The sequence below is a fragment of the Phaseolus vulgaris genome, chromosome 11, assembly GCF_000499845.2.
Source record: "Phaseolus vulgaris cultivar G19833 chromosome 11, P. vulgaris v2.0, whole genome shotgun sequence".
In the NCBI taxonomy this organism is placed as follows: domain Eukaryota; kingdom Viridiplantae; phylum Streptophyta; class Magnoliopsida; order Fabales; family Fabaceae; genus Phaseolus; species Phaseolus vulgaris.
The window spans coordinates 32,342,747-32,369,994 of NC_023749.2; the positions used below are offsets into that span (position 1 = coordinate 32,342,747).

General features: G+C 29.9%; 1 protein-coding gene across 1 annotated transcript; it reads right to left on the reverse strand.

Annotated features, from left to right (window-relative positions):
• Positions 1 to 5,915: 5,915 nt before the first annotated feature.
• LOC137811186 (probable alpha,alpha-trehalose-phosphate synthase [UDP-forming] 7) lies at positions 5,916 to 11,078 on the reverse strand. The gene is made up of 5 exons (XM_068612825.1): positions 10,825 to 11,078; positions 10,661 to 10,726; positions 8,061 to 10,101; positions 7,251 to 7,524; positions 5,916 to 6,533 (listed from the first exon to the last, which is right to left on the reverse strand). The coding sequence occupies exons 3-5, from the start codon at positions 10,052 to 10,054 to the stop codon at positions 6,213 to 6,215; spliced, it is 2,589 nt and encodes an 862-aa protein (XP_068468926.1). The 5' UTR covers positions 10,055 to 10,101; positions 10,661 to 10,726; positions 10,825 to 11,078; the 3' UTR covers positions 5,916 to 6,212.
• Between the last annotated feature and the right edge of the window lie 16,170 nt (positions 11,079 to 27,248).

Here is a 27,248-nt window from a genome sequence, read left to right on the forward strand (position 1 = left end):
ATCATTGATCAACAGCACAATAATGTCACGCCAGCACACACAAAAAACTTAACTTATTTTTGCGGGTGAGGCCAGCTTGTCCTGTCCTGTTGTTGGCTCGTGAGCGAGTTGAAATACTGAGTCCGCCCCACGTTTTTTTGTTAATGGGTAGCAGGTCGGCTCACATGACGCGCCCCACATTGCTATCCCTAATTAAAACACAATACTCCCAACATAAATGCAAAATAGTGTATCAAATTAGTATAAAAGAGAAAATCACTCCCTCAGCTGAATGAGCACACACAAATTCATATCATAAACCCAAATAAATGAGAGTACAATAGAATTTTATAAAAGAAAAATGTTAATTTAATAACTGTACATATATCAAATTTTCTCCATCTCCTTCCTTGAGCATATTTCAATAAAAAAAATATTTTTCCTTCTAACTTTAACATGTTGAACTCTTTTATAAAAAGGAGATCAATAAAAATAGATAAAAAATAAAATAATTATATAAATGCATGGATGGTGGCCCCACTCATAAAATCCCACTTACATACCTAAATATCCACACACAAGCGCGCAAAACCTGAAACAAAAATTATTCTACTTTTACTCCAATGTTAATTTTGTATAATAATACATGCTTGGAATGACAAAGCAACAAAATTGGCAATGAGTGATCCCAAGCATGAATACGAAGTAGCAGCAATCAGAAAGGTATGACCACATATGATATGATGGTAGATCTCTAGGTAGAGCACTAACTATTAAGGCAAAAGACTCAACTATTCCAAATAGAGACATACTTTATATATATATATATATATATATATATATATATATATATATTATCACCTAGTTGTAAAAAAAATATAATATGATTTTATTTTCCTTGCAAAAGAATTTGGAACAAGTACCATAGATTTTATTTACCAAATCTAAATTCCAGTCATGTGAATCCATATGTGTTAACAATCTATTGCAATATTTTTATTCAAATTTTGTTTCTTGCTATAATCGAATGGTTCTAAATTTGTGTAGAATATATGTTGTTGAGTGCTTTTACTTTATGAATTTTGAGTTCTATACTTGTTAATTAGTTAAGTAACAAGTTCTTAGAGTTAGAATTTACATTGTGTCTTGAGTTTGTGTGACATCATTGGAATCTATTAGCTATCCTATTTTTCTATTTTTCCATATTTGAGTGTTTACTGAAAATTATTTAATGCAATTTACTCCGTGAGAATTAAATTGTGAAATTATGGATTTAAGTACATTTGGGTGTCAAGAAATAGCAGGAAAAAAAGCTCATTAAAATACAAAATAAATAAAAAATGATAAATCAAAGACATGATGCTATATGAATTGCGCCCAGCGCATTGAAGATGCGCCCAACTTGAGTTTTAATTTTTCCAGATTTATCAAGATTAATTGCTGCACTTATTTACTGAAATTCCAATGATACTCTTCGATTTATTGATTCAATTTTCATTGTTAAAACTTCAGAGACCGAAATCAAAAACAAAAATAACATTAAATCAAACAAGTGCATTCATCATTTGCTACAATTTCTTTTATTAATTTTGGTTTTTGTAACCCATTCTAGAGTCAATCTTAGGTTTTGTTCTTGAGTTCTAAATTTTGTTTTAAACTTTAATTTCAATTTGTCAATTCCTTATTATACATTTGTGTTTATCAAATTGAAATTCCTTTTGAGTTGTCCTTGCTTCAAATTAAACTTTTGTTTTTAAATTTTGTTTGACCTTTAGTTGGAGTGTTGAAAAATCTTGGTAAATTTGGAGCTATGATTTGGAGAAAAATAACTCACTAAAGAAAGGAGTACATTTGAACATACAAGGTTGAACATCCTAAGGAGAGTAAGTAAAAGGAAGAGGCATAAAAAACAAGAGAAGGAAAAATACTTGAGAGGCAAAGTGTAGGAAGAAAAATGTGCAAAAAAGAATTTGAATGTATTTCATTTGAGTTGTATTTGTTCAAACTTCAATTAGTGGATCAATCTTTCCACTTTAGTCGGTGGGTGTGTCTCCAAGGTCCAGGTACCAAGGAGTCTCACCTAGGAAACGACTAGTTTTAATTCTAAATAAGTGTTATAGTTTTATTTGTTATCTTTTTGTGTTGTTAAGTTTGACATGTCATTTGTGTTTCCAATAATTTGCTTAGAGAAAAAATTGTGAAGTGTGTTGGGATAGTATCTGGCTAGGAAATGTTTGGTTATTAAGTGATCCTCAGCGGTCCACTTCCCTTTCTTAGGAACCTACCTAGTGCACCGAGCTTAGCTTTTCTCTTTGAGATTGTTCTTAATCTTGTTAATATGTCTAACCATTCTTCTCAACATAGTAGCAGTGACTCAAGTTCTTCTAAAAATATTTTCAAACAAATTTCAGAGTACTTGTAGTCACTACAACTTGGAGAATTCAAGATGAGAGGTAAAGAGAAAAAGAAAGAATTGAAAGAGAAGTTCATCTTGCAATTCTAGAAGAGGAAGTTAGGTTATTAAGAGAAACAAAAATATGAAATTTTGTATGAAAAAAATAAAAACAAAAAAAATTTACATATAAGGAATCTAGGTCAGGGGATTCTCCTTCTGAAATAGGGAGTTTAAGAATTAATGATTACTATAAACCCCAACCTAGGAGACTTAGAAAAGAAAGCAGGAAACGTGAACCCAGAGTTGACTTACCTTACTTTCATGGGAAGAACAATGTTGAAATCTATCTAGATTGGAAATGAACATATAACAACTTTTTGTCTGTCACCTAGTTAGTGAGGAAAGAAAAGTATCGTTGAACACTTTAAGCATTCAGAGTAATGCTATGTATTGGTGGACTTCCCTCGAAAGAGAGACGCCTCCATATTGAACCTCATATTTTATATTGGAATGATCTTAGGAGTGCATTGAGGTATCACCATATTCCTTCTTACTACAATAAGAAGATTATGGACAAGCTCCAAAGGCTCTAACAGAAAAATATGAGTGTAGAAAAATATAGGCAAAAGATTAAGTTATACATAATGCGAGTGGCCATCGGGGAAGAAGAAAATATCACCATATCTAGGCTCATGAGTGGTCTCAATCTTAAGATAATAGATAAAGTGGAACTTTTGCCCTACAAGGATCTTATGACTTGGTTCAACTTTTCATCAATGTGGAACAACAAATTTGAGAAAAGAACCAAGTCATAAAGAAAGTTCTTACTCTGCTCTTATCTAGAGAAAGAGTACAAAAAGGAGGGAAGTTTTTCAAAAGATAAAATTAAAGAAGAACCCTCTAAGAAACTAGAAAAAGTAAAAGATGTGCAAACCTTCCACGCACACACTAGAGATATTCAATGTTTTAAATGCCTTGGTAGAGCTCACATAACATCTCAATGTCCCAACAAAAAAACCATGATCTTAAGGGGCATAGATGATATAATATCCAGGATGAGGAATCTAGTGAGAGTGTTGCATCAGAAAAAGAGAAAAGTGAGGTTGCATATCCATTTGAAAGATTTATTGATGATTTGTAGAATCCTCGGCAATCAACCTAGTGTTAATAAGAGTCACAAAGAGAGAATATTTTTCATACACGCTACAAAGTTTTAGAAAATATTTGTTTTCTTATTGTTGACAATGGCTCTTGCTGCAACTGTTATAGCACTAGGCTGGTTGAAAAACTTAATTTTTCAGTCATTCCCCACCCTAAGCCTTATAAACTGCATTAGTTGAACGAAGATGGAGTTTTGGCGGTAAATAAACATGTGAAAGTCAAGTTTTATGTGGGTAACAACAATGACAACATTTTGTGAGATGTAATATCCATGGAAGCTTGTCATGTTTTATTAGGAAGACCTTGGAAATTTGATAAGAAAATTATGTACAATGGTCGCACTAAAGAAATAACTTTCACCCACCAAGAGAGGAAGTTTCTACTTTTTCCTTTACACTTTCACATGTAATAGAGGATCAACTAAAAATGAAAAAGAAATTCAGAAAATCAACAAGTAGTCCTTAGGGTTGATTTTGAGGCATGGAAGAAAAGTGCTCCTTCCCACAAGGTCATTCAAATGGAGACAAATTCAATAAAATAAAAAAATTCCTATCTGAACAACCTCTAAGCCTCCTTCTGAAACTAGTACTTTACCTCCTCCTGTCAAAGAACTTTCGAAAGAATTTGGTGATGTGTTCCCTAAGGAAGGACCAGTTGTACTTCCACCTTTCAGAGGCATAGAATATCAAATAGATTTAGTTCTTTGAGCTAGTCTACCAAATAGACCAACATACAAAACTAATCCATATGAAACAAAGGAGATAGAATCCTAGGTTTAGGAATTGAAGGAGAAGGGTTGGGTTTAGAAAGTCTAAGTCCTTGTGTTGTACATGTCTTATTGGTGCCAAAAAAATATGACAAATGGAGAATGTGTTGTGATTATAGAGCCATAAATAATATCACCATTAAGTACAAGCATCCAATTCCTAGACTTAATTACATGCTTGATGAATTGCATAGATTCACTGTGTTTTCCAAAATTGATCTAAAGAGTGGTTATCACCAAATCAGAATTAAAGAAGGTGATGACTGGAAAGACCTTGGTAAGATTGAGTCTAGTTTGGCTGAGTGTAGGTCAAGTCGAGTCAAGTCAGATTTAGATTAAGTGGATCTAGGTGTAACCAAGGCCAAGTTGAGTTGGGCGTATTTTTGGCCGAGACATCAAGCCCATATCGGGCTAGGGCCATGTCAAACTAAGTTGATTTTATCCATGTCAAGTCAAGTTAAGCCAATCTATTCCTAGGTTGAATTGAGTCAGTTTATCCCCATATTCAATTGAGTTGTGTTAGGCTTAGGTCAAGTCAAATTCAATCAAGATTAGGTTAGGTTAAACCAAGATCGAGTTGAGTTAATGGGTCTAGATCAAATAGGGCTCAGGTGTGATCAAAATGGATTGAGTCAGGTCGGACCAAGTCAAATTAGACCTATGTCCAACCGATACACATATCAGATCGAATAGGTCAATCATACACCAAATTTAGTCTAATTAACAAAATAAGTTTAATCTAGATTTAATCCAATTTAAATTTAATTGAAAAAATTTAAATTAATATGATTTAATTAAAATAAATCTGCATTTTAAATTCAATCTATTGGATTTGTATTGAATATATACTTATTTTTTAAAATTCAATCAATAAACACCATAATTTATTGTTTTAGTTATTTGCAACAGCAATCAAATCCACATCACATCGGTAAGAAAAAATTATTTCATAAGTAACTTCCAAGTAATAGTGTATGCAGTGAAAATATGGTGACATTGTATAAAGAAGAATTTCATTTAACAGGATTATGCAAAGAATAAGAATTTTAGGATGAAGATTTGTGTATTATTATCATGACAGGTGTACTATGCAAAGCTTATAGAAACAGATATTTTCAACTTTCAATGAAACAGCATTATTTTTCAAATAAATTACAATAATGTTTGCATTTGTTCAATATAAAAGTATTTTAATTGAATCTTTAGTATTATTTTGTGTAAAAATGCTCTAAATCGTTAAACGACGAACATAATTAATAATCTTTAGTATATAACTTTGTCTATGTGTGTGTAGAGTTACTTTTTCTTATTAGCAGAGATTTTACACCTTATGAAACTTGGGAAAACCGTGTGCATAAAGAAGCTATCCAGAATTAAATGAAAGTATATATACCCATTCCATCTTCCAATGGATATATTCCTACAAATTGTTAAAGTGGAAAATCAAAATGAATTTTATTCAAATCTTCTAAATAGCAACGAAAATTCAATAAATAAAAAAACTCAAATATAATAATTACTACATTGCAGGCTTCTGGTAAAAATGGTTTAATTTTAGGAACAACTCTAAATAAATAACTTGTTCTGAGAAATCAAAGTCTAAATTTGGAAAGGTTACCGGAGCAAAGCAAGAATTCCACTATTTTCTTCCTTTGTTATAGGACATAAAAACCAAACTAACATCTTTGTCTGCTAAACCACAACCAACCAAAGATATCAATAACTGGAACAGAAAATGATGACGGGATTCTCCCAAAAATATATGTAATATATAATAGAAGAAAGAAAAGCAAAAGAAGTAAAGAAAAAAATTATGACAACATACTCTGCAAACGCCCCAAATGTCACCACCACGAATATTACATCCCAATTTAAAAAAATCATCATCACCTAAATCAGAGAAACCTCATCTCATACTTGCCTCCTAGAGGAATCCCCAGTTTCTTTTATGCAGGGTGAAGAATCTGATTCTTCGGCCAAAGATTCTAGCATGCATGCTACCTCACTTGTATCGTCCAGATAATACTTTGCTTTGCTTGGCTTTTGTCCAACCGTACAGGCAAACACAGAAGCATTGGTGGCAAGAATATTCCTTGAGATTGCACTACTAACTATTTCAAACATGTCCTCATCTGATCTGTCATCACCAACACACAGCACAAAGTCAGCCTGGTTGCCTTTACCTTCCATTGACGAAAATATCCTTTCGGCCACCAAACCTTTGCTCACATCCTGCAAACAAAATCAACCAAATGAAATCAGATTAATCACTCAATAATTTCCCCCTGAGGGTGCCACAAGTGTTTAAGCATATCAAATCACTTATAAGTTCATGACAAGATTACATAACAACCACCAGCTGCTATGCTCTCCCGATGCATTCAAGATTCTGAAAATTTTAACCTCTGAACCCTTCAACAAGAAGCATCAATTGTATCCAAAAAAAGGGGATTTTATCAAAGCAGAACATCAGAACTATGAAAGAGAATATGTGAGATTTGGAAAAACATAGGCCAGGTTCTATCTGTAGTCCAGCGTAGGGAAAGTTCCTCATCTTTTTTCTACTTTTTGTAACAAAATATTCCTTCCTTCGGTTCCAATAACCTATTTATTTACCACTTTTTTTAACAAATTAATGGCACAGGTAACATTACAATGATACAGTTGCAGAAGCATTAATGAACTCTCAGCGGTTCACACAAACTATATTTTACAAGATTCCTACTTCAAATGCCAAATTAACAGATTTTTTCCTAGTGCCACCAAGAAAATATGAAAGCAAAACAAACAAATATAATGCAGCACATTATGAAAAATATATAAAACTAAGCTTGGTACATATGCTCTTTTTTAGGGTATGATACAACTTAAAAATCCAAACTCAGGAAAGTAGCATTTTAGAAAGGAGATTCTAAAAAGGTTCATTTTCTTCTCAGAAATTATATATACCTGTGGTTTTACTTCAACAATAAACTGGCCACTCTTCACAGCAACAGGCTCATTAGCCAAAACACTTTCTAGATGATCTAACATTTCCTTAGCCTGAGCAGATCCAAAACCAAGGTCTGCATCACGGTACTGCCAGACTAAAGCACTTTCTTTTCTTTCAATTGAGGAACCATCAGTTGCCTCTGTATATAGTTTCATCACAGGTTCAGCTATCTGCATCCATCCAAAGTCGGAGGACTTACCACAAATCTCCCATTCTCCATTGTGGCCCCATCTAAATAAAACAATGTGTTTAAATATAGAAATTTCCATGTTACCAAATCAGAAAATGCAGGACAGAATTTAAGGACTGAAGATCAAGAGAGATGAGAAGCTATATGTTAGCTAATCGCAGAAATACTGAGAAACATTTTCAGAAACAAAATCCCACTCGACTGGAATTTCTTCCTGGCATGGCTGTCAGAAGCCGATGTGTTCTCGACAACGATTTGAACTACATAGCATGACTTACAAACACCACTTGCAAAACCAGATATAAATAGTGTAATATTATATTGGATCTGTTCAATTAGACTTTAAGATCACTTTGATCCTTGTAATGGGCTGGTCAAACTGAGAATAAATGAAAATTACTGTAACCTGATTTATTCCGACAAAAAATGGCACTTTCCAACTCTTCAGCATACATTGTATGATGAAGGTGCCTAAGATATGTTTCATATGACAAGTACAAAAAGCAATCTTTGGAGAACTAATATTAGCAAAACAGACAAAGTTCTGACATTTCAGAGAGATGGAGAGAGAACAGACCTCAAGAAGTACCCATGTTCTGCGGCAATTCCAAGTTTTTTGCAGGGAGCAAACCAGTCACTTAAGCTATTTCTTCCCCTTCCACTAACAATGAAAACAATATTTTTGGGGTCTGCACTAAGTGATTCCATTATAGACAAGACCTCCTTGCTTGGACTCTTATTAATGGAGTTCTGCGGCATCACAGTACCATCATAATCCAACAAAATGGCCCTACTCCTTGCTCTCTTGTAAGCTGAAACCATAGCATCAATCGATAGCTTTTTAAAATTAGGGTCAAGTGCCACAACTCTAAATCCAAAGCTTAGACCTATTCCCCAACATCTTTTCCTTAAAAGGTCTGTGCAAGCCCGCTCCATGTCTTGCAAAAAACTATGTGACCAGTAAGCCACATCATGGGTGCTGACATACCGGTAATGCTTCTCATGCCGCAACTGTTTCTCCCCATCACTCATTGAGATAGCCTCATTCATTGCCTCTGAAGTTGCTTCAACATTCCATGGATTGACACGGATTGCCCCACTAAGTGATGGAGAACACCCAATAAATTCTGATATCACTAGCATACTCTTCTTTGGGTCACTGACATTGGAACATGATTCAGAACCAGATATTCCCTGTCTACAAGCAACGTATTCATAAGGAGTTAGGTTCATTCCATCCCTTACAGCTGTGACAATAACACACTCTGCAATGCTGTAATAGGCAACTTTTTCAGCAATAGATACTGCTCTATCAACAAAAACAATAGGTTCATAACCAGGCCGCCCAAACACTCTGTTGATCCGGGTGCAGCTTTCTTGTATTTCAGCATGTATCTCCTCCAGATGTATCCCTTTACCTCTAGCAGGATTAACTATCTGGACCAGAACAGCTCTTCCTTGCCATTTGGGATGTTGTCTGAGCATCTGCTCCATCGCCAGAATCTTCAAATTTATGCCTTTAAAAATGTCCATGTCATCAACACCGAGTAAGATAGTTTTTCCTTCAAATTGCCTTTTGAGCTCCTTAACCTCGGCCTCCTCAACTGCCATTCTCATGACTGAATCAATCCGGCCCATGTGAATCCCAACAGGCATAATCTTAATACTGATTGTCCTTCCATAATACTCCAATCCTAAATAACCCCTCTTAGACTGATACTCCAGACCCAGCATACGACTGCAGCAAGAAAGGAAATGACGAGCATAGTCAAAGGTATGGAATCCGATGATATCAGAGTTTAGTAAAGCTTTCAGTATCTCTTCCCTGACAGGAAGAGTCCTGTAAATCTCTGATGATGGAAAGGGGCTATGCAGGAAAAATCCCATTTTAACCCTGTTAAAACGCCTTCTTATAAAAGTTGGCAACACCATCAAATGATAATCATGAATCCATATGTAATCATCCTCAGGGTTTATTATTTCAACTACTTTCTGAAAAAATAGCTTGTTTGCTAGCACATAAGCTTCCCACATGGTACGATCAAATCGGTGGCTTTTGTCTGTTGAAAATGGTAACATGTAATGAAAAAGTGGCCACAACTGCCTTTTACAAAAACCATCATAAAATTTAGCCAAAACATCAGCGGGTAGAAATGTCGGAACACATTTGAATTTATCCAATAAATTCTGAGACACGTCATCCTGTTCTGCTGGATCAATGTCAACGCGTAAGGAACCAACATAAAGAACTTCCATGTCATCCGGAAGTCCATCCTTAAGCTGTAAAAGTAACGAATCTTCATTCCAACTGAAAGACCATCCTTTGTTGTCCTCTCTTCGCTTTGCCTTCAACGGTAACTGGTTAGCCACAATGATCATTCTATCTGTAGTAACTGTCGACGGGTTATCAGAGGAAACACTAACTGCCTGATCATCATCTACCTCAGTGAGAAACCCTGGGACACTCATAACCCTCGGCATTCGCCTCCTCTCCCTAGACTCCCTGCCCCCCATTGCCGGGAAATTCCCAGAGGCCAAATCTAAAAGATTTGTATACGATCTGGACATCATCTTTGCGCCTTCCTAAATAATACACAAACCCACAAAAGTCCTTCACACTGCAAAATCAACAAAAACAACGGTAAACAAAAACCCATTAATCATTGAAGACACAAGAACAACATAACACACAGCTTTCAAACACAAACACACACGCGCATTCTCATACATCAACACGTTAGAACTGGATTCATTAAGTGATAAATAACCAAACACACTTTACAACAACACATACACACTTTCCTGGTGGCAAATAGTTACCACTATACCAAAATGAAGACACATCGCACACATCGCACACACGCACACGGTAATTCGGGAACACATATTCCAATCTTAGATACTATGCAAAAGCCCCAAATTCTTGACCCCCAACATAGGTTACATCACATTGAGCACAGGAACAGACACCCTCTACAAGGGTTTCAAAAAAAAATAAAAAACCCCATTATTCCAACAAAACTTAAGATATTTTCCGACACAAAGGGATCGACGAAAATCTCACCCGATTAAAAAACCAAACAGAAAAACAAAAAAGACGCCCTCTTTATTGTCCAGAACAGAAAAGGGAACAGCACAGGAAAATTGAGAAAACGGGGAATTGAAATGAAAGCAGACCTTGTTCGATTGAAGCAATGACAAGAGAAGAAGAGATTCCTTATTGGCAACAGTAGCAGTTTGGAGCTGAAAAATTAATGGGAAAATTTAGAAAAATAAGCCAAAAAAGGAAAAACTAGGGTTTCCTTATTTACAAGATCTTCCCCCTCTTTCTCTTTCTCTACCTCTTCTCCCTCTTTCTTTCTTCCTCCTCCTTCTTCTTCTTCTTCTTTCAGCCCGAAACGAATTACGAATTAGGAAAGCGTTATAGTGAAAATATAGAAACGCAGATTCACAGAATTAATATAAAATTTCACAAACCGAATATTAACTATTTAATTAATTAATTAATACACATTCATAGGAACTGAGGCGAAAGCCAAATATGTCCAATTTTTTCGTTTTAAAAATATTATTTGTCTCTCTCTCTTTTAATTTTTTTAAGCATAACAAAATCATGGCCTCTTATCTACAGTGGAGTACGATGGCGCCATAGGGACAACGCGCTGGCGTGACCAGCCAATGTCATGCCGCGTACACTCGCGCGTGGCCAATGGAAGTTGCGGTGAGGGAGCGAGGGTACAGCAAGAGGTGAGGTTAGTGTAACTTTATAAGAAATTGGATAAGGTTGGGTTGGGAAGTGAGTGTAGCGAAATGCCAGCTGGCAACACCCGGCGAGAGCATTGACCACGCGCTCTGCACGTGCTGCTGACCTAACACGTACTCGCAGTACGTTGGCGCGTCACTGTGTTGCACCCACCACGCGGACAGGGGTAAAAAGGGAAATGCAGAAGCAAAAAATAAATTATGAGAAGTGGAAAATCACCGCAGAGGAAAAAAAGTGAAATACTAAGAACTACACATCATGAATGCATGACATCAATCTTTAACATAATCATTCATCTTTATTCTCACACTCTATCAGTTTATCATTTAATTACGATTTTATTTCTTACATTTTTTACTAATTCCTCTCTCAATAATTATATCCAACTACATGTAATATTATAAATATTTAATTAAATTTAAATATTTTTAACTAAATATTTATTAAATTCTTTTTTTTATTAGAATTTAAAAGTTTATATTTTTTAATTAGATCTCTATTATTTAATTTTTGAATATTGTAACTAATTTAAAATGATAAGAAACTTTATTGTTTATATTAATTATAGTATGGTTTTATATTAATCACAAAACTTTTTCACATTTAAAAATATTAAATAACTTCAATTGTACTTTTTTTCGTGTTTTAATAAACGCATTTAAAAAGTTAGATTATTACTCTAACTTTTTTTTATATATTTAGTATCAATACCTTCTAATTGTGTGATTTCGTGAATGTAATATTTATTAAGTTGTTCGCACTTCCTTTATTTTCAAAAAAGCATCATCTCATTAGACATTCTTTTTTTCCTTTCCTTTTCCTTCTCTCTAAAATTCTAACTTTCTCACTCATCAGTTTGATAATCAGAGTCCGCCATTAGATTCCTGGCAACGAGAACTACAGGAGTACCCAATCAGAATCTCTGATAGAGTAAGTTCAAATTTACTCTTTTTAAGTTGAATTTTGAACTTGTAGATTTGTTTCGTTCTAAGTTTATGCATGTGACTCTTTTTGCTTTAGGATTAGTCTTTGTTAACTTAGAGTCTCAGTGAGATAGTTAGATTTTTTACCAGGACTCTATGGTGCAGGTTAATCTACTCTTAAAGCTTTTGGTAGGTTTGGAGCTTTGTGAGCACCTGGTCAAGTAAACGTAAAGGAAGCTAGTTTAAAATTTTCAATAGAACCCTAGGTTAGAAGATTTGGATGTGGAGGGTGAAGTGATCACCCGTTCCAAATTTTGTTGCAGGATATATTGTTTTGAGTAAATTGTAATTTGATTGAAATTGAAAGTATTGTGATTGAGAATTGGTTGTTTGATTTTAAATGATTATGATTTAAAAATCATATATATGTATAGATCACATAATAATTTTATGATTCAATGAGAATGCTTGTATCATGCTGAGCATGAACTGTCAATTTTAATGTGTAGATTTATAAATGTATCAATTGAATGGGAAGTTTGTTTAGAATTTAACAGACATAACAGGTTTATGCAGAATTTTTCTGCATATTTGCTCAGACAAGATAATTCTTGTTCAAGCGAGAATAAAATGAAAAGGGAGATGTTATCGGGTCCTTTCTCGCTCAAGCGAGTAAATTCTCGCCCAAGCGAGACCTGTGATGAAATTTTGGGTGCTCTCGGCTTGAGCGATAATGGGTCTCGCTCAAGCTAGAATCTCTGTAAATATATATATATATATATATATTGCTTTTTAAAGCCTAATGTATTATTGCTTATTTTTTTAAGTGAAAAATTCTAAATCTTATTTAAAAATATAATTAAAGGAGTTTAGTTCTGTATTTCAGTGAATTTTAAGATATATTTATATTGTTTTGAAAAGTCTAAAATATGATGTGATTGAATGGTGCATTGATGTGTTACATGAAATATGGAATAGTGTGAAAGTGTGATCAAGGCATAATATTTTTAGGAAAGGAAATACCGTGTTGAGATTGTTATTAAGGTGTATTGATCTGTGAGTATCTTGGGAATCACATAGATGAAGTTATTCAGTTGGTGAGAGTCGAAGGAGGTCCATTTGGCTGAGTCAGAGGTTTGAAAGAACTCATCAGAGCATATCAAATAGATTTACCCTATCATATGAGATGATGGGATGATGAGACATTGAGATGAGTATGTGCATGACTGTGTGGATTTCACATCAAGTAGTATGACATGTGAAGGTCTTTGGATGTTAAGTTCAATACACGAGTTTTCCAGAAGTAGAATCAAGTGTCTATGTGTTGTGAGTCAGTAGAAGTCGTGAAAGATAAATTATGATTTGTGAATTTGTATGAAACTTGATGAGTTATGTTTATTAATTTGAAATTAAAATTATATAGATTTTTTTATAACTACCTTACCCTGTTATTTGACTGTGTTTGTTTCTTTATTTGTGATGATCGTGTTGTACACGAGAACAAATGAGATTGCACGTAATAGAGTTCCTAAGTGAGCAATTGGAAGGTGTGATAGTTTTAATTAGAGTGCTCTTTTTGATTTTTTTTTAGTAACTTTTGATGTATTATTAAAATCCTTAGGGATATATTTTCGAAATACAATTATGAGATAGTTGTATATATTCATACGTTAATTAAATATTACTTGTTTTATTTTTTTTAGTATATATATGAGTAAAAAATTAGGGATGTTACACATTTTGTCTCTTAAATTAATAATAAAAAAAATATATCGCTTATTAAAAGAATTACTTTTCTTCCTAAATTTAAAAATTATGTTTGTCTATTATAAATATAAATTATTTTTGAAAAAAAATATAATGAGATTAAAAAAAATTCAAGACCAAGAGTGTTAATTAATTTATATTTTTGTTGGCACTCAATTTAGAATGTAGGAGTGATATTTAACAAAAATATTGGTGTACTTTATTTATCTTACACCTTTAACTTTTTACTCCTACATTAAAAATAATAACTAACGTGTCATTTTAAATATATTAAAAAATTCTTACTTTTTCAGTGAACGAATTATTTTTACTTTCTATACAAAGATTAAATTAATTCCTTAAAACTATTTGAAAAGAAATAAATAGAGTTTAATTAAAAAATAATCATATTAATCAATTTTGATTTTTTTTAAAACACTAAAAATAAAATAATTTTAAAATACGGGACATTATATAATAAGTTTTGATAAACTTTTCTATCTTTTAGAAAGAAAATAAAAATATTTTTCTATAAATTAACACTAATTTACGTAAAAATGTTTTCATGTAGCTATAAAATTGTTGTATATTATCTGGTTTTAGCTTAAGAAGAAATTTATTTTTTATTTTTTATTAATACTTTAAAGAAAGTCATTCAACACATATATCCTAAATCTAATAAAAAAAAGTTAATTACACTTGGTACGAGATTCAATAAGAAATATTATTTAGTTTTTAAAAGAATGAACAAAAGATAAAGAAAAACTGAAATGAGAGAAAATACAGCAGTGAAGAGATATTTTAGTTATTTATTACAAATAGAAAGAAAAAAAAAGAGAATAATTATAAAAAATATCTAAAAAGTAGTTAAAACGGGATTTGAACATCATTTCAAAACTGGAACAATAAAATAGACTTTTTGAAGTGAGGTGGACCAAGAACAAAATGTTAACTTGAAACCAAACAAGGAAAAGCACTTACATGGAGTCTTATTTTTATAAAACTATATTATTATGTAACAGCTTCACCACTGAAATCACTACAATGTTGAAATTTTATTACAAAGCCATGAATCTAAACCTCTTTATTACCCTTATAAGAAGAAAAAAACTCCATTGAAAGTTACAATTTGACATGTTACAGAAATTGTGAAACAAAACCAGATGTGATGGCTCAACTTTAATTGCACATGCTCTCAAAGTTGGTAACAATAAATTACTCTTCCCTTCTATTTTTCAAACGTGCAAAATTGCTTTAAATAATAAAAGTAATTAGTATTTTTTTTTATAAATGAGTTTATAAGATTAAAATATCTTCATAAAACTTGTTTATAAAATAAATGAAAACTATATTATTTATATACTATAAATAATTTTTATTATTTTGATTGTAAATACATTTTACGTTGAATATAAAATTAAATATTTATGATAGTAAAATATATACATTAGATTAAATATTTATGATAGTAGAATATATACATTAGATTAAATATTTATGATAGTAGAATATAACCATCGAAAAATTTAATTTAACTACTATAATAAAAATTATCTCTATAATAACTTTTTTAAAATATTTTTTTAGAGCAAAAGAATAGTTGGAAAGTAGGATTATACCTTTTATTTGTTGAATTTTGGAAGAACTTCAACAAAAGCAAGCTTATTATTAGGATAGGTTAAATTAATAGGGTTTGATTAGAAATGAATCAAAAGAAAAGAAGGAGCTTTGAATGTGGTGGTCCTATTCCTAGCCCTAGACTTAATGGTTGTGTGCCCTAATATCAGTTTTATGATTGTTAAATGTGAAAAGGGGGTGAAGTGGGTGTATCCTCTATAGACAACAAGAAGTAAGTTAAAGTGAACAAAATGAAGAAACATGAAGAAATAAGATCCTTATACTTTGTTTATTCTAGACCAACATGTCACATTAAAACTATTCCTTGTTCGGGAATGACATAGGAATGAACTTATTTGATTTAGATGAACAGAAAAGCCTTATCATCTTGTCAATAAAAACCAACAAAAAAACGAAAAAGGGCATTGCGGTTGACAATGAAATAGCGTGCCAAACACAACAACGTAATTCAGAAGCAACATAACCCACCCATAAATTATATTATAAATGGAAAAAAAAAAAATCTTGTTCTTGGAATACGTATACACTTTTTCTGCAAGGAGATTGCAATTGTCTACCACCTTTACTCTTTTTTTTTTTTTTTTTTTTTAATTTAAGAGAGATTAAGCACTGGTTTAATTCCTGAAAGAAGTAAATCAACATTTTTTTTTAATTTCTGAATGCATAAATATGTAATAATTTAGCTTTTGAAAGAATAAAGATTCTTATTTAATCCCGGAATAATTATGTTATCCTAAGTTTTATAAAAGTAAAATGTAATTTAAGAATCAATTTCACAATGTTGTATTATTTGAAAGATTAGTTTGGTATTAAGTTGTATTTTTTTAAAAATATTTAATATTAGTTTATATAACAAAACATAATTAGCATATTTTGACACTTTTAGATATTTAGTTAACATTTATGATTTTTCATAGACTAAATTATCATTAATTCAAAAATTTGTGGACTAAAATAGTTATTTACACCCTTATGAAATTGTATAAGTTCATAACATGATAAATATTAATTATATATAGTATATAATATGTATTAGGATATAATGATAATAAATAATAATATTGATGAAAATATATATTGATTGCTTAACTTACAAATTTAAATCCATTTTGATATCTGATATATATATATATATATAAAATTAAGGATGGTGATAACATAAAAAAAATGGTAAAAATGAGTGACAATTTATGGTAAAACACAGTTGGTTAAATATGCTTTTTATTTTAATATTATAATAATTTTTCAATTTATTTTTAATTTTTTAAAAAATAGTTAGTTACCATCAATTTGATAGACGAAATTATGTTACTCATTTAAGAAAAATAAACTAAATTGAGAACATTTAAAATAATGAAATAAAACTAAAAAAATATTATAATGACAAAAAAAATGATTTAATACAAAAATATATCACTCACTAAATACTTAATTAAAGCATAAGAGGATAATGATTAGTTTTTAGTTTCTAAAATTCAGAACATTTCAAATATTTGTTGTAAGTAAAATTTATCGATCAAATTATTTTAATTTTTGAATAAAAAATATTATATAATTGACAACGTTAATAAATGTTTATAAAAATAAGGAAATAAATGAAATAAGTTTTGATCTAGTAAAAAAGTTAAGAAAAATCTAATCTATTTAATAAAACTAAAAAAATATTATAATGACAAAAAAAATGATTTAATACAAAAATATATCACTCACTAAATACTTAATTAAAGCATAAGAGGATAATGATTAGTTTTTAGTTTCTAAAATTCAGAACATTTCAAATATTTGTTGTAAGTAAAATTTATCGATCAAATTATTTTAATTTTTGAATAAAAAATATTATATAATTGACAACGTTAATAAATGTTTATAAAAATAAGGAAATAAATGAAATAAGTTTTGATCTAGTAAAAAAGTTAAGAAAAATCTAATCTATTTAATAAAACTCCAAGCTGATCCATCCATTAACCATTTTTTCATGGATGGATATCTGTTCAAAAATATATGTTTTAAAAACAAAAAATTAAGTTTCGTAAAATAAATTTAAAAACATACTTTTGAAAAATATTAAAAAGGAAAATTCAAGAAATATTTAATTATAAAAAGGTAGTTGAATTAATTTTTACTTATAAATATTGTTAAGAAGATTAATTGAATTTTGAAAAATCATGAATGGATCTCTAACCATTCATCAAATAAAATGGATGAGTTTGACAATTTTTCTTATACAATAATGAGAAGACATATATGAGTTATTATTCACTTTAAAGTTTGAATCTCTATCACAGTTTTATCTTTAAAAGGGATAAGTCAAGAAAAGAATGTGTATATAAATTGACATTTATTTTATTTCCTAAATAATGTGATACTATTCAATGTAATGAAATAAAAACTAAATTTATTTATCTTGTGAGGATTAATCATATTATTTATTACTCATTTAATTTAAAATGTCACCTTAATATTCTTCTTTACAAAAAATTCACTTTTAAATATAAATTTCTTTTAAATTTATATAGTGTTTTTTTTTATCACCCACCCTTAATAAAACCTTACAAATAAGTCATAAAAGTTGTCCTCATGACAAATACTTGTTAGAAGAATGGAGGGATAAACTTTGACTTGAATTACACGAGATAAAAATAAACCATTAATTCTTATTCAATTTTGTTAAAATTATATTAGAAAACTCAATTTTATGCATGACTTATTTATTTAAAAAATCATATTCATTATTTGATATTTTTTTAAAGAAAGAATATGCAATTCTTCAATATAAATTATATTAAAGTATATTTTTAAAAAATATTTTTATAAAATAAAATTCAACATTAATATTATATTATTCTTATAACTAATGCGAGTTGGATCATACATGTAAGTCAATTAAAAAAAGCACAGAATTAACGAAATATTTTCATCTGTCAACTTGTTTAGGCCTAACTAACCTAACCTATCAGATCATTAATAGAACGAGACGGATTAACTTACATAATCTAAAAAAATCTACTCATAATCTTTCATAAATAAATATCTAATTCATTAAAAAAAATACTACCTCGAGTTTTATATATGTAACAACGTAAAAAATGAAGAAAAAAAAGAGAGAAGCCATAGACCCCTCTATTCACCCGTTCTCTCTCCCTCTCCATTCTTTCTTCAATTTCTCTCTCATACCTCATCTATTTTAATATATGATCACGCCATGGTGTAGCTGAGGAGTTAGGGTACATTTCTACCCGATCAAAGGTCTCTAGTAATTGATGTTGCAAATCCTTATGAATATGAGAATAATATCACTTGAAATTTAAGAACAAAATGAGTTAGTGATGTTGACACCCACATATGACCATTAGAAAGTAAAAGAGGTTCTCCCAATAAATATGGAAAGAATCCATTTTTTATTTAATTATACCTATCTCAAGGTTCTATGAATTCCATTTCTTTGGGATTTGGTGTTGCCTATATTTGTATAAGCTTGAGTTGGATAACATGAGTGTTATTAGATATATGCTTGCAAAGAGATTGGTGTGAGGTGTCTCTCTTCATGTTAGAATACAACAAAGTTGTGGATCATTAAGTTAAGTCACATCAAAATCTCTTAGGTAATTTGACAAGAACCTTTCAGTAGAAATATTGCAAAATACTTGAAGATCATGGAGGAAAAAGACATCCAAGCATTCATTGATATGCACTAGGAGGAAGTAAGCCAAGCAAAAAAAACATAAACGTATTTTTTTTCATCACTTTAGTTATTAGCAATTGTGACCTAAATTTTGAGAACTATGATTATTTAAGACATATTCGACCAGGCAGACATTTGATGCAAATAAATGAAGAAGACCTTTAAGTTTCTCTATGGGCAATCATGATTTTCTGAGAGTTATGTCATTCCTTGGTGTACGAAGAGCAATCATATCTAAGAAGATGACTCCAAAGTTCATAGGTTCTACTTCTTATAAAATTGTTTATCTCTTCTGTTAACCAACATTCATTATGCCTTTCGTGTATCGTAACTATGGAAATATATATATATATATATATATATATATATAATTGGTCACAATCATCTTCTATTATTTGATTTAGTTAAATAAAATATTTGTCTTTTGAGATGAAGTTAGTTAAAATTTTGGGTTCTAAGTAAGGTAACTTCATGGTAGAAATATCGACATAATCAAAGTATTGGAAAATCTCATATGATGTGATTCCATTTGAGGAATAAAAGAGAAGATACGATAATCATATCCTAATTTTTCTTGGTAAGCTAATTTTCGAGGACAAAATTTTTTGTTGTTGGGGATAATGTAACAACGTAAAAAATGAAGAAGAAGAAAGCAAACAATTAAGGTAAGAGAAGCTAACTTTAACTTTCAATAGTACCCTAAGGTAGAAGATCTGAATGTGTAAGGGACGTGGTCCCAAGTTTCAATTTATCTTGTAGGGACGTACTTTGATTATATATTGTGTTGTTTGTTTATATATTGTTTAAACTTGTAAAAATATTAGATTTTGATGGTTTAGTGTTTAAGTGTTATTTTTTTATGTTAAATAAGATTTTAAATATTGTGGATTGCATTTTGAATGATATTGTATGATAAAAATTGAATGGAATTGAATTCATACATTTGGGATAATGTATGGATTGATGTTTGTGTATTAAGTATTGATGTCTATGTGGTAACAGAGATCTCCGAGCTTCACTGATGATCTAAGTCACATAGACTAAGATATCAGGTGGTGAGAAGCTGATGGGGGAGTTCATGCACACCGTGACATATGAGATGCACGACTTGGGTTGTATTGAACTTACCCTGATTCTTTCCATTGGATTCGCTGATAATCTTTGGATCAGGTGTTAGTATGTAGTAGGACTTACTTAATACGGGTCTTCCGGAAGGCGTCAGTTGTTATTCTGTTTGTTGAATATTCCGGATGTGTAGATCCATGTGAGATCTATGTGATTTTTATGTTGGGATTTGAAAAAGATTGAATAATTGATAAAATGATCATGTAATTTGGTTTTCTTTTCTGATTTAATTGTGTATATTATAAAATTTTATTTTTACTATCTTACCCTTGCTTTTTCTTGTTGTGTTCGAATTGTGATGATTGTCCTATGTACACGAAGGTGCAGGAGAGGCAGGCTTTAAAGTTTGTTTTGAGCTACGAATTGTAAATATTTGTATTTCTATAAGTACTAATCATGCATTAGTAATGTTTTGGAAAACTCTAAGTTTGTATAGAAACCTATGAAGCTTGTATTATAATAGTTAGATATATTTTTGGGATGTTACTATATACCCTACAAGAAAATCATTAAATAGCAATGAAATTTAGACAAAAAAATAATAATTAGTCACTACATTGACCAAATTAGACAATTATTGGTATCTAAAATAGTTTCTATTAATAAAAATTTATAAAATAACTTTTATATTGGCATCTAAATTAGCTACAAAAATTTTAACTACTAATATTGTAAATTCTAAATTAGTCTCTAAACGACTAATAGAAACTAATTTAAATATAAAGTAGTAAGTAACTAAAACTTTGGTAGTCAATGATTAGATACTAATTTAAAAACGCTATTCTATAAACTTTTATTAATAACGGAAATTACTTTAAAAACCAATAATTTTTTTAGTTTATAAAATAATTTCTAATTTAGTCACATAATAACTAATTATTTCAATTTTTAATTTTTTATTTATTTAATGATTTGTGTAACATCCCTATATTTTCCCACATCTAAAAACTAAAAAAAAAATCTGTATAATATTAAAAAGAAAATATAAACATAATACAAATATGTCCACCACTTTTTCTTAAAATGTTACAAAACATATCTCTCTTCATAAAACTTTAATATCTACATAAAATTAAAACAAATATTCAAATTTCAACTAAAATAATTTCATCATCCAGCTTCTCACTGGAGAGGAGCTCAATCACCTGTAACATCATTTGCTCCCGTGTAAATACACGATCATCACAGATAAAGAAACAATACAAACAAATAACATGGTAAGTTAGCTATATAAAACAAAATTCTATATAATTTCAATTTGAAATTAATAAACATAAATCATTAAGTTTCATACAATTTCTCAAATCATCAAGTGTCATACAAATTCTCAAAGCATCAAGTGTCTATTAAAATTCAATATTCATCTTTCACATGTCAGACTTTCACTGACTCATATCACATAGACACTTGACTCTACTTCCGGAAAACTCGTGCGTTGACTTAGACTCAGAGATCAGCACCTGTCATACAAAATCACTGTGAAATCCACACAGTTATGCGCATAAATAATCTCAATATCATCTCTCTCCTAGTATGACAGGGTTAACTCATATAACAGGTCAAGTTAGTTATCTTTCAAATAACTTACCCATCCATATGAACCTCCTTCGACTCTCACCACCTGAATAACTTCATCTATATGATTCCATTATCTCAGTAGAGTCAGGATATCTCCTTCTAAACGAATCCTTAGTCAATGCACATCTTAACCAATCTTAACACGATATTTTCTTTCCTGAAAATACTATGTCTTGATCTTACTTTCACATCATTGCACACTTCATTTAACACATCAATACACCATTCAATCATAACATATAATTTATACTTTCTAACAACCCAAATATATCCAAAAAGTTATTTAACAATAATAATCCAAAATAAACTATGCTAAAATAATAATAATATTAATATATATATATATATATATATATATAATTGGATTGATCGAAAACAGTTTAGTTTGATCTAAACTACACCAAAGAGCACCCAGGAAATTTGGATTGATCGAAAAGATTTTAGTTTGATCTAAATCACACCAGAGAGCACCCAGGAAATTTGGATTGATTGAAAATATTTTAGTTTGATCTAAATCACACCAGAGAGTACCCAGTAAATTTGGATTGATCGAAAATATTTTAGTTTGATCTAAATCACACCAAAGAGCACCCAGGAAATTTTGGATTGATCGAAAATATTTTAGTTTAATCTAAATCACACCAGAGAGCACCCGGGAAATTTTGGATTGATCGAAAATATTTTAGTTTGATCTAAATCACACCAAAGAGCACCCAGGAAATTTGGATTGATCGAAAATATTTTAGTTTGATCTAAATCACACCAAAGAGCACCCAGGAAATTTGGATTGATCGAAAATAGTTTAGTTTGATCTAAATAACACCAGAGGGCATCCAAAAATAACAAAGTGCATGCTATAGCTGAAAATTACTCTAAATCAACATCAAACAACCAATACTTAACACATTATAATTGTATAACAGCAACCATATATGAAATTTCACATTCGAATCTCAGTCAATTTCTAATATACTTAAAACAAACAAATCCTGAAAAAAAGTTTGAGATTGGTGACCACGTCACCCCCACATTTAGATCTTTTAGCCTAGTGTTCTATTGGAAATTAAGGCTAGCTTCCCTTACCTAAAATTTAGCAAATACTCGCTAAGAGCTCTAAATCCAGCAAGAACTTAAAGGTAACTTAATCTGCACCACAGAGTCCTAATAAAAAATCTAACTATATCATCAGGACCTTGAGCTAACAGAGATTAACCCTGAAGCTAAAAGGGTCACATGAAAAGCAAAGACAAAAACAACCTAACAAGTTCAAAAGTTGACTCAGAGAGAAGAGCAAAAATTGAACTTACTCTATCAGAGATTCTGATCAGGCAGTCTTGTGTGGTGCTCACTACCAGGAGTCTGATGGTGGACTCTGATCGTCGAACAGATGAACGAGGAAGTCAGAATCTTAGAGAGAAGGGAGGGAAAAGGAAAATAACTTTCTAAAGAGATGGTGGTTCTTTTTAAAATGGAACCTGAATAACAAAATTTCTATTTATATGCTCTTTCAAATTTAATAATAAAATATTCAGGTATCATTTTAATTTTACCACTTCTACTCTAAGACTATTTGTCTCAATCCTTACAATTTTCTTACAGTGATATAGTGATATAATAAGATAAATATATCTTAATTGTGAAGATTAATAATAATAATTAAACTAACGAGTTTTAATTAATTAATAAATTTAAATTTTATTTCAAAGATATCCATAAAACTGAATAGTTTAAGGGAGAGTAATATTTAATTATAGTGTGAATATTTCAATGATCATTGCTCAATCCCAATAAAAGTAAAATTGATTTATATCGTTAATGACCTAATAAATGTACTAGAAAAATGAATGAGTATTTCGTTAATATACTTTATAATGAATTAATGGTACACAAGAAATTAACAATTAATGCATTTAAAAGTGGTTATATATATATATATTTCTTATATTTGAAAAAAAAATCTTCCTAATTGTTTCATGTACGAAGAACCCGATATAGTATATTTTTCTAATTAATTATTTTTAATTTTCAAAAATAAATTTTAAGATATATCTTAAAACAATTTTCGAAAACATATTTTTGTAAAATAAATTATTAAAATTAAAAACAAAAAGTTAACTATAGAAAATGACTGGATTAACTTTGAACATTAAATATTAATAAAAGGATACATTGGACTTCAAAAAATAGCTGATGAGTTATTATGTGAAAAAGTCCTCTCCAGTTTCTTTAAACCTAGATGAAATATCTACCCTAGTTGATTTTAATGTTTAATCAATTCTAATATAGAAAAATTAAAAAATATTATTACAAGAAAATTATTAAATAAAAATCAATTTTAAAGACAAAAAATAATTAGTTGTTACATTAACTAAATTAGATATATTAAAGATTAAAAAATTATTAATTTATATTATTGATAAATAATTTTTAAATTAATATCTAATTAAATATCAAGGTTTTGTTACTAAATATTTTTTAATCTCTAAAATTGGTTATATTTAATGATTTTATAATAGTGTATATATTGTTTTGAATTGGAGAGAATATGTAATCATTCATAAAGTAAATTGATAATTTTTTTTAACGAAATAAATATTTATGAATGAATTTATATAAATAAATTATTTTCTTTCTATTAATTATATGAATATATAATAACAAATTTTGATCCAATCTAAATAATTTATTAATGTTCACTTTATAATTAGATTGATTGGTTGTATTGTAGGGTTGGTTGATATGATTATAAGTAAACCCTCCCAACCTTCTTTTCTTTCTTTTTTCTCTTTCTTTTCCTCTTTTTTTCTCTTTATTCTCTTCAATTTCTCTCTTATATTTCATCTATTTCCAAATCTAATCACACACTGATAAGTCAAACTACATTTTTACTCAATCTAATCTTCAAATATAGGAAGTTCATTTTTACTTTACAGATTCTTTATCATCTATTTCTCCTCAGAATTTAGTCATCAATCTTGATGGGGACAGTTGAGAAAAGTGTTCCTCTCAACTTGTTTTACTACATATTGAATTTTGGTGATGTTTTAATAATATGCTTTAGGTCCCTAGATTTTGGAGTGGTTTTTCTGCTCGAGTTAAAGTTTTCATTGGAATAAAAAATTTCAAGTAAGGGAAACTATCTATATTTTTTTAATAGAACCTTAGATAGATGATTTAGATAATAATTTAATCTAGTAATTGTATGCATGTTACGTTATAAAGTTAGTTAAACTGAATTTGATTATGAGTTTATATGAGTATGAATTTGATATATATATATATATGTATGTAATTTATCTGAGAAATATTGAATGATGTATAAGTGATTGATATGTATTGTATGTGAATGATATGTGTTGTATGTGATTGATGAAAGTTTGCATGAACTTGATGTCATACATTTGAGGTAATGTATGAGATGTTGTGTTTTGGTACATTAAGGTATCAGTTGGTGAGAAGCTGAAGAGGGAGTTCATACACACTATTACTGCTTGTAGTCACACGGTATGGATGTTTGAACTTACTATGATCTAAATGGAGTGGATTAGATGTCAGTCTCTAATAGGGGCATACTTAATGAGTCTTCTGGAAGAGAATAAATTCATATGTCATCACTAATTGAAATGAAATCAAAAGGATATTGAGAATTTAAAGGAGATTAAGGTATTGTGAGACAAATGGATTTATGTGGCTATAATATGATTAATGAGTCTCCCGGAAGACGATAGATTCATATGCAATCACTATGATTGGCATGAAATCAAAGGTACCGAGGGTTGAAAGGAAATCAAGGTATTGTGAGGTAAATGAATCTATGTGAAGTCAGTATAATTGAAATGAAATCAAAGTAAAGTGGATTAAAATGAAATCGAATTATTGTGATTGATATCTAGATTTCTGTATGACTGGGTTTGAGTAAAAATGAAAATAAATTAATTATGGATTACTAATCAAATTAATTCTTTTAGTTATATTTTTGTATGTCAGAACTTTATTTCGATAACTTACCCTTGCATGTATTTGTTTGTGTATGAATTGCGATGATCGTACATGAACAAATATTTGTCTAAGTGCAGGAGCGAGAGTTGGAAGAAATATATGAATGTTGGTTTTTTTTTATTTCCTTCTTTTATAAATAAGTGAATTTATACATATATTGAGTAAATTAATAAAATTTATATATCGTTCATTTTCTTATGTTACACAACCTATTGAGAGTTGTTTAAACATTAACAACTATTATATTGTGAATTGCAGGTTTAAAGAAAATTGAATATATTTTGTTATTGATTTTTTTTTTAAATTCTAATAAATTTACTTAATTTTTTCTATTTTTATTTTGCTTTTATCGTAAAGCTATATTATTAACCTTATTTTACTGTTCAAAATGTTATCCAAGCTATTTTTAGATTTAAAATAAAATATAAAACACTCTCTTTCTCTCTTTATTCCTCCACTTTTTTTCTTTATTTGTCATTCCACACATCATCTATTTCAGAATTTGATTATACGTGACAATAACTGAAGAGCTATGTAGCATTGCATTTCTATCTGAACAAATTCTCAAATAGAGCAAGTTCATATTTATTCTAAAGATCTTTTATTCTCTCTTTTTCTTAGGATTTAGTAATCAGTCTTGATGGGGTTAGTTGAGAAAAGTGATCATCTCAACTTATTCTACTATATATTGAATTTATGTTCTATTTAGATAACTTGCATTAGGTTCTCATAACTTAAAGCTTATACAAACTAAAAAGAATAAGGTTATAAAGGTTGCTTGGAAATCAAACAATTAAGGTAAGGGAAACTAACTTTAGTTTTTAATAGTATAATAGACTAGAAGATTTGAATGTAGATGGGACGTGGTCCCAAGTTACAATTTCTCTTGCAGGGATGTTGTTTGAATTTGTAGAAATATTATATTTTGATAATTTAGTATTTAAGTGTTATTTTGTATGTTAAATACATTTTTTAATATTGTGAATTTTGTTTTGAATGATTTGGAGTGTTGATTTTGGATGAAGGTTTCGAATTAGGTCTCTTAAATTACTTAAGTTTTTGTATTTTATCTTAGGCGACATATTTTCGTTCAAGCGAAATATGGTAGAAAATTTACCTTACTCTTGGGTTCATTTTCACTCAAGCGAAATGATTTTAGCCTAAGAGAAAATTAGTTTCGTCCAAGCGAAAATATTTTTGTTCAAGCGAAAATTTCAGTGCAACTAAGTTTAGTCTAGTCTTGGGTCAATTTTCGCTTAGGCGAGGAAATTATCGCTCAAGTGTGAGTAATTCTCGTTCAACGAGGAAAAA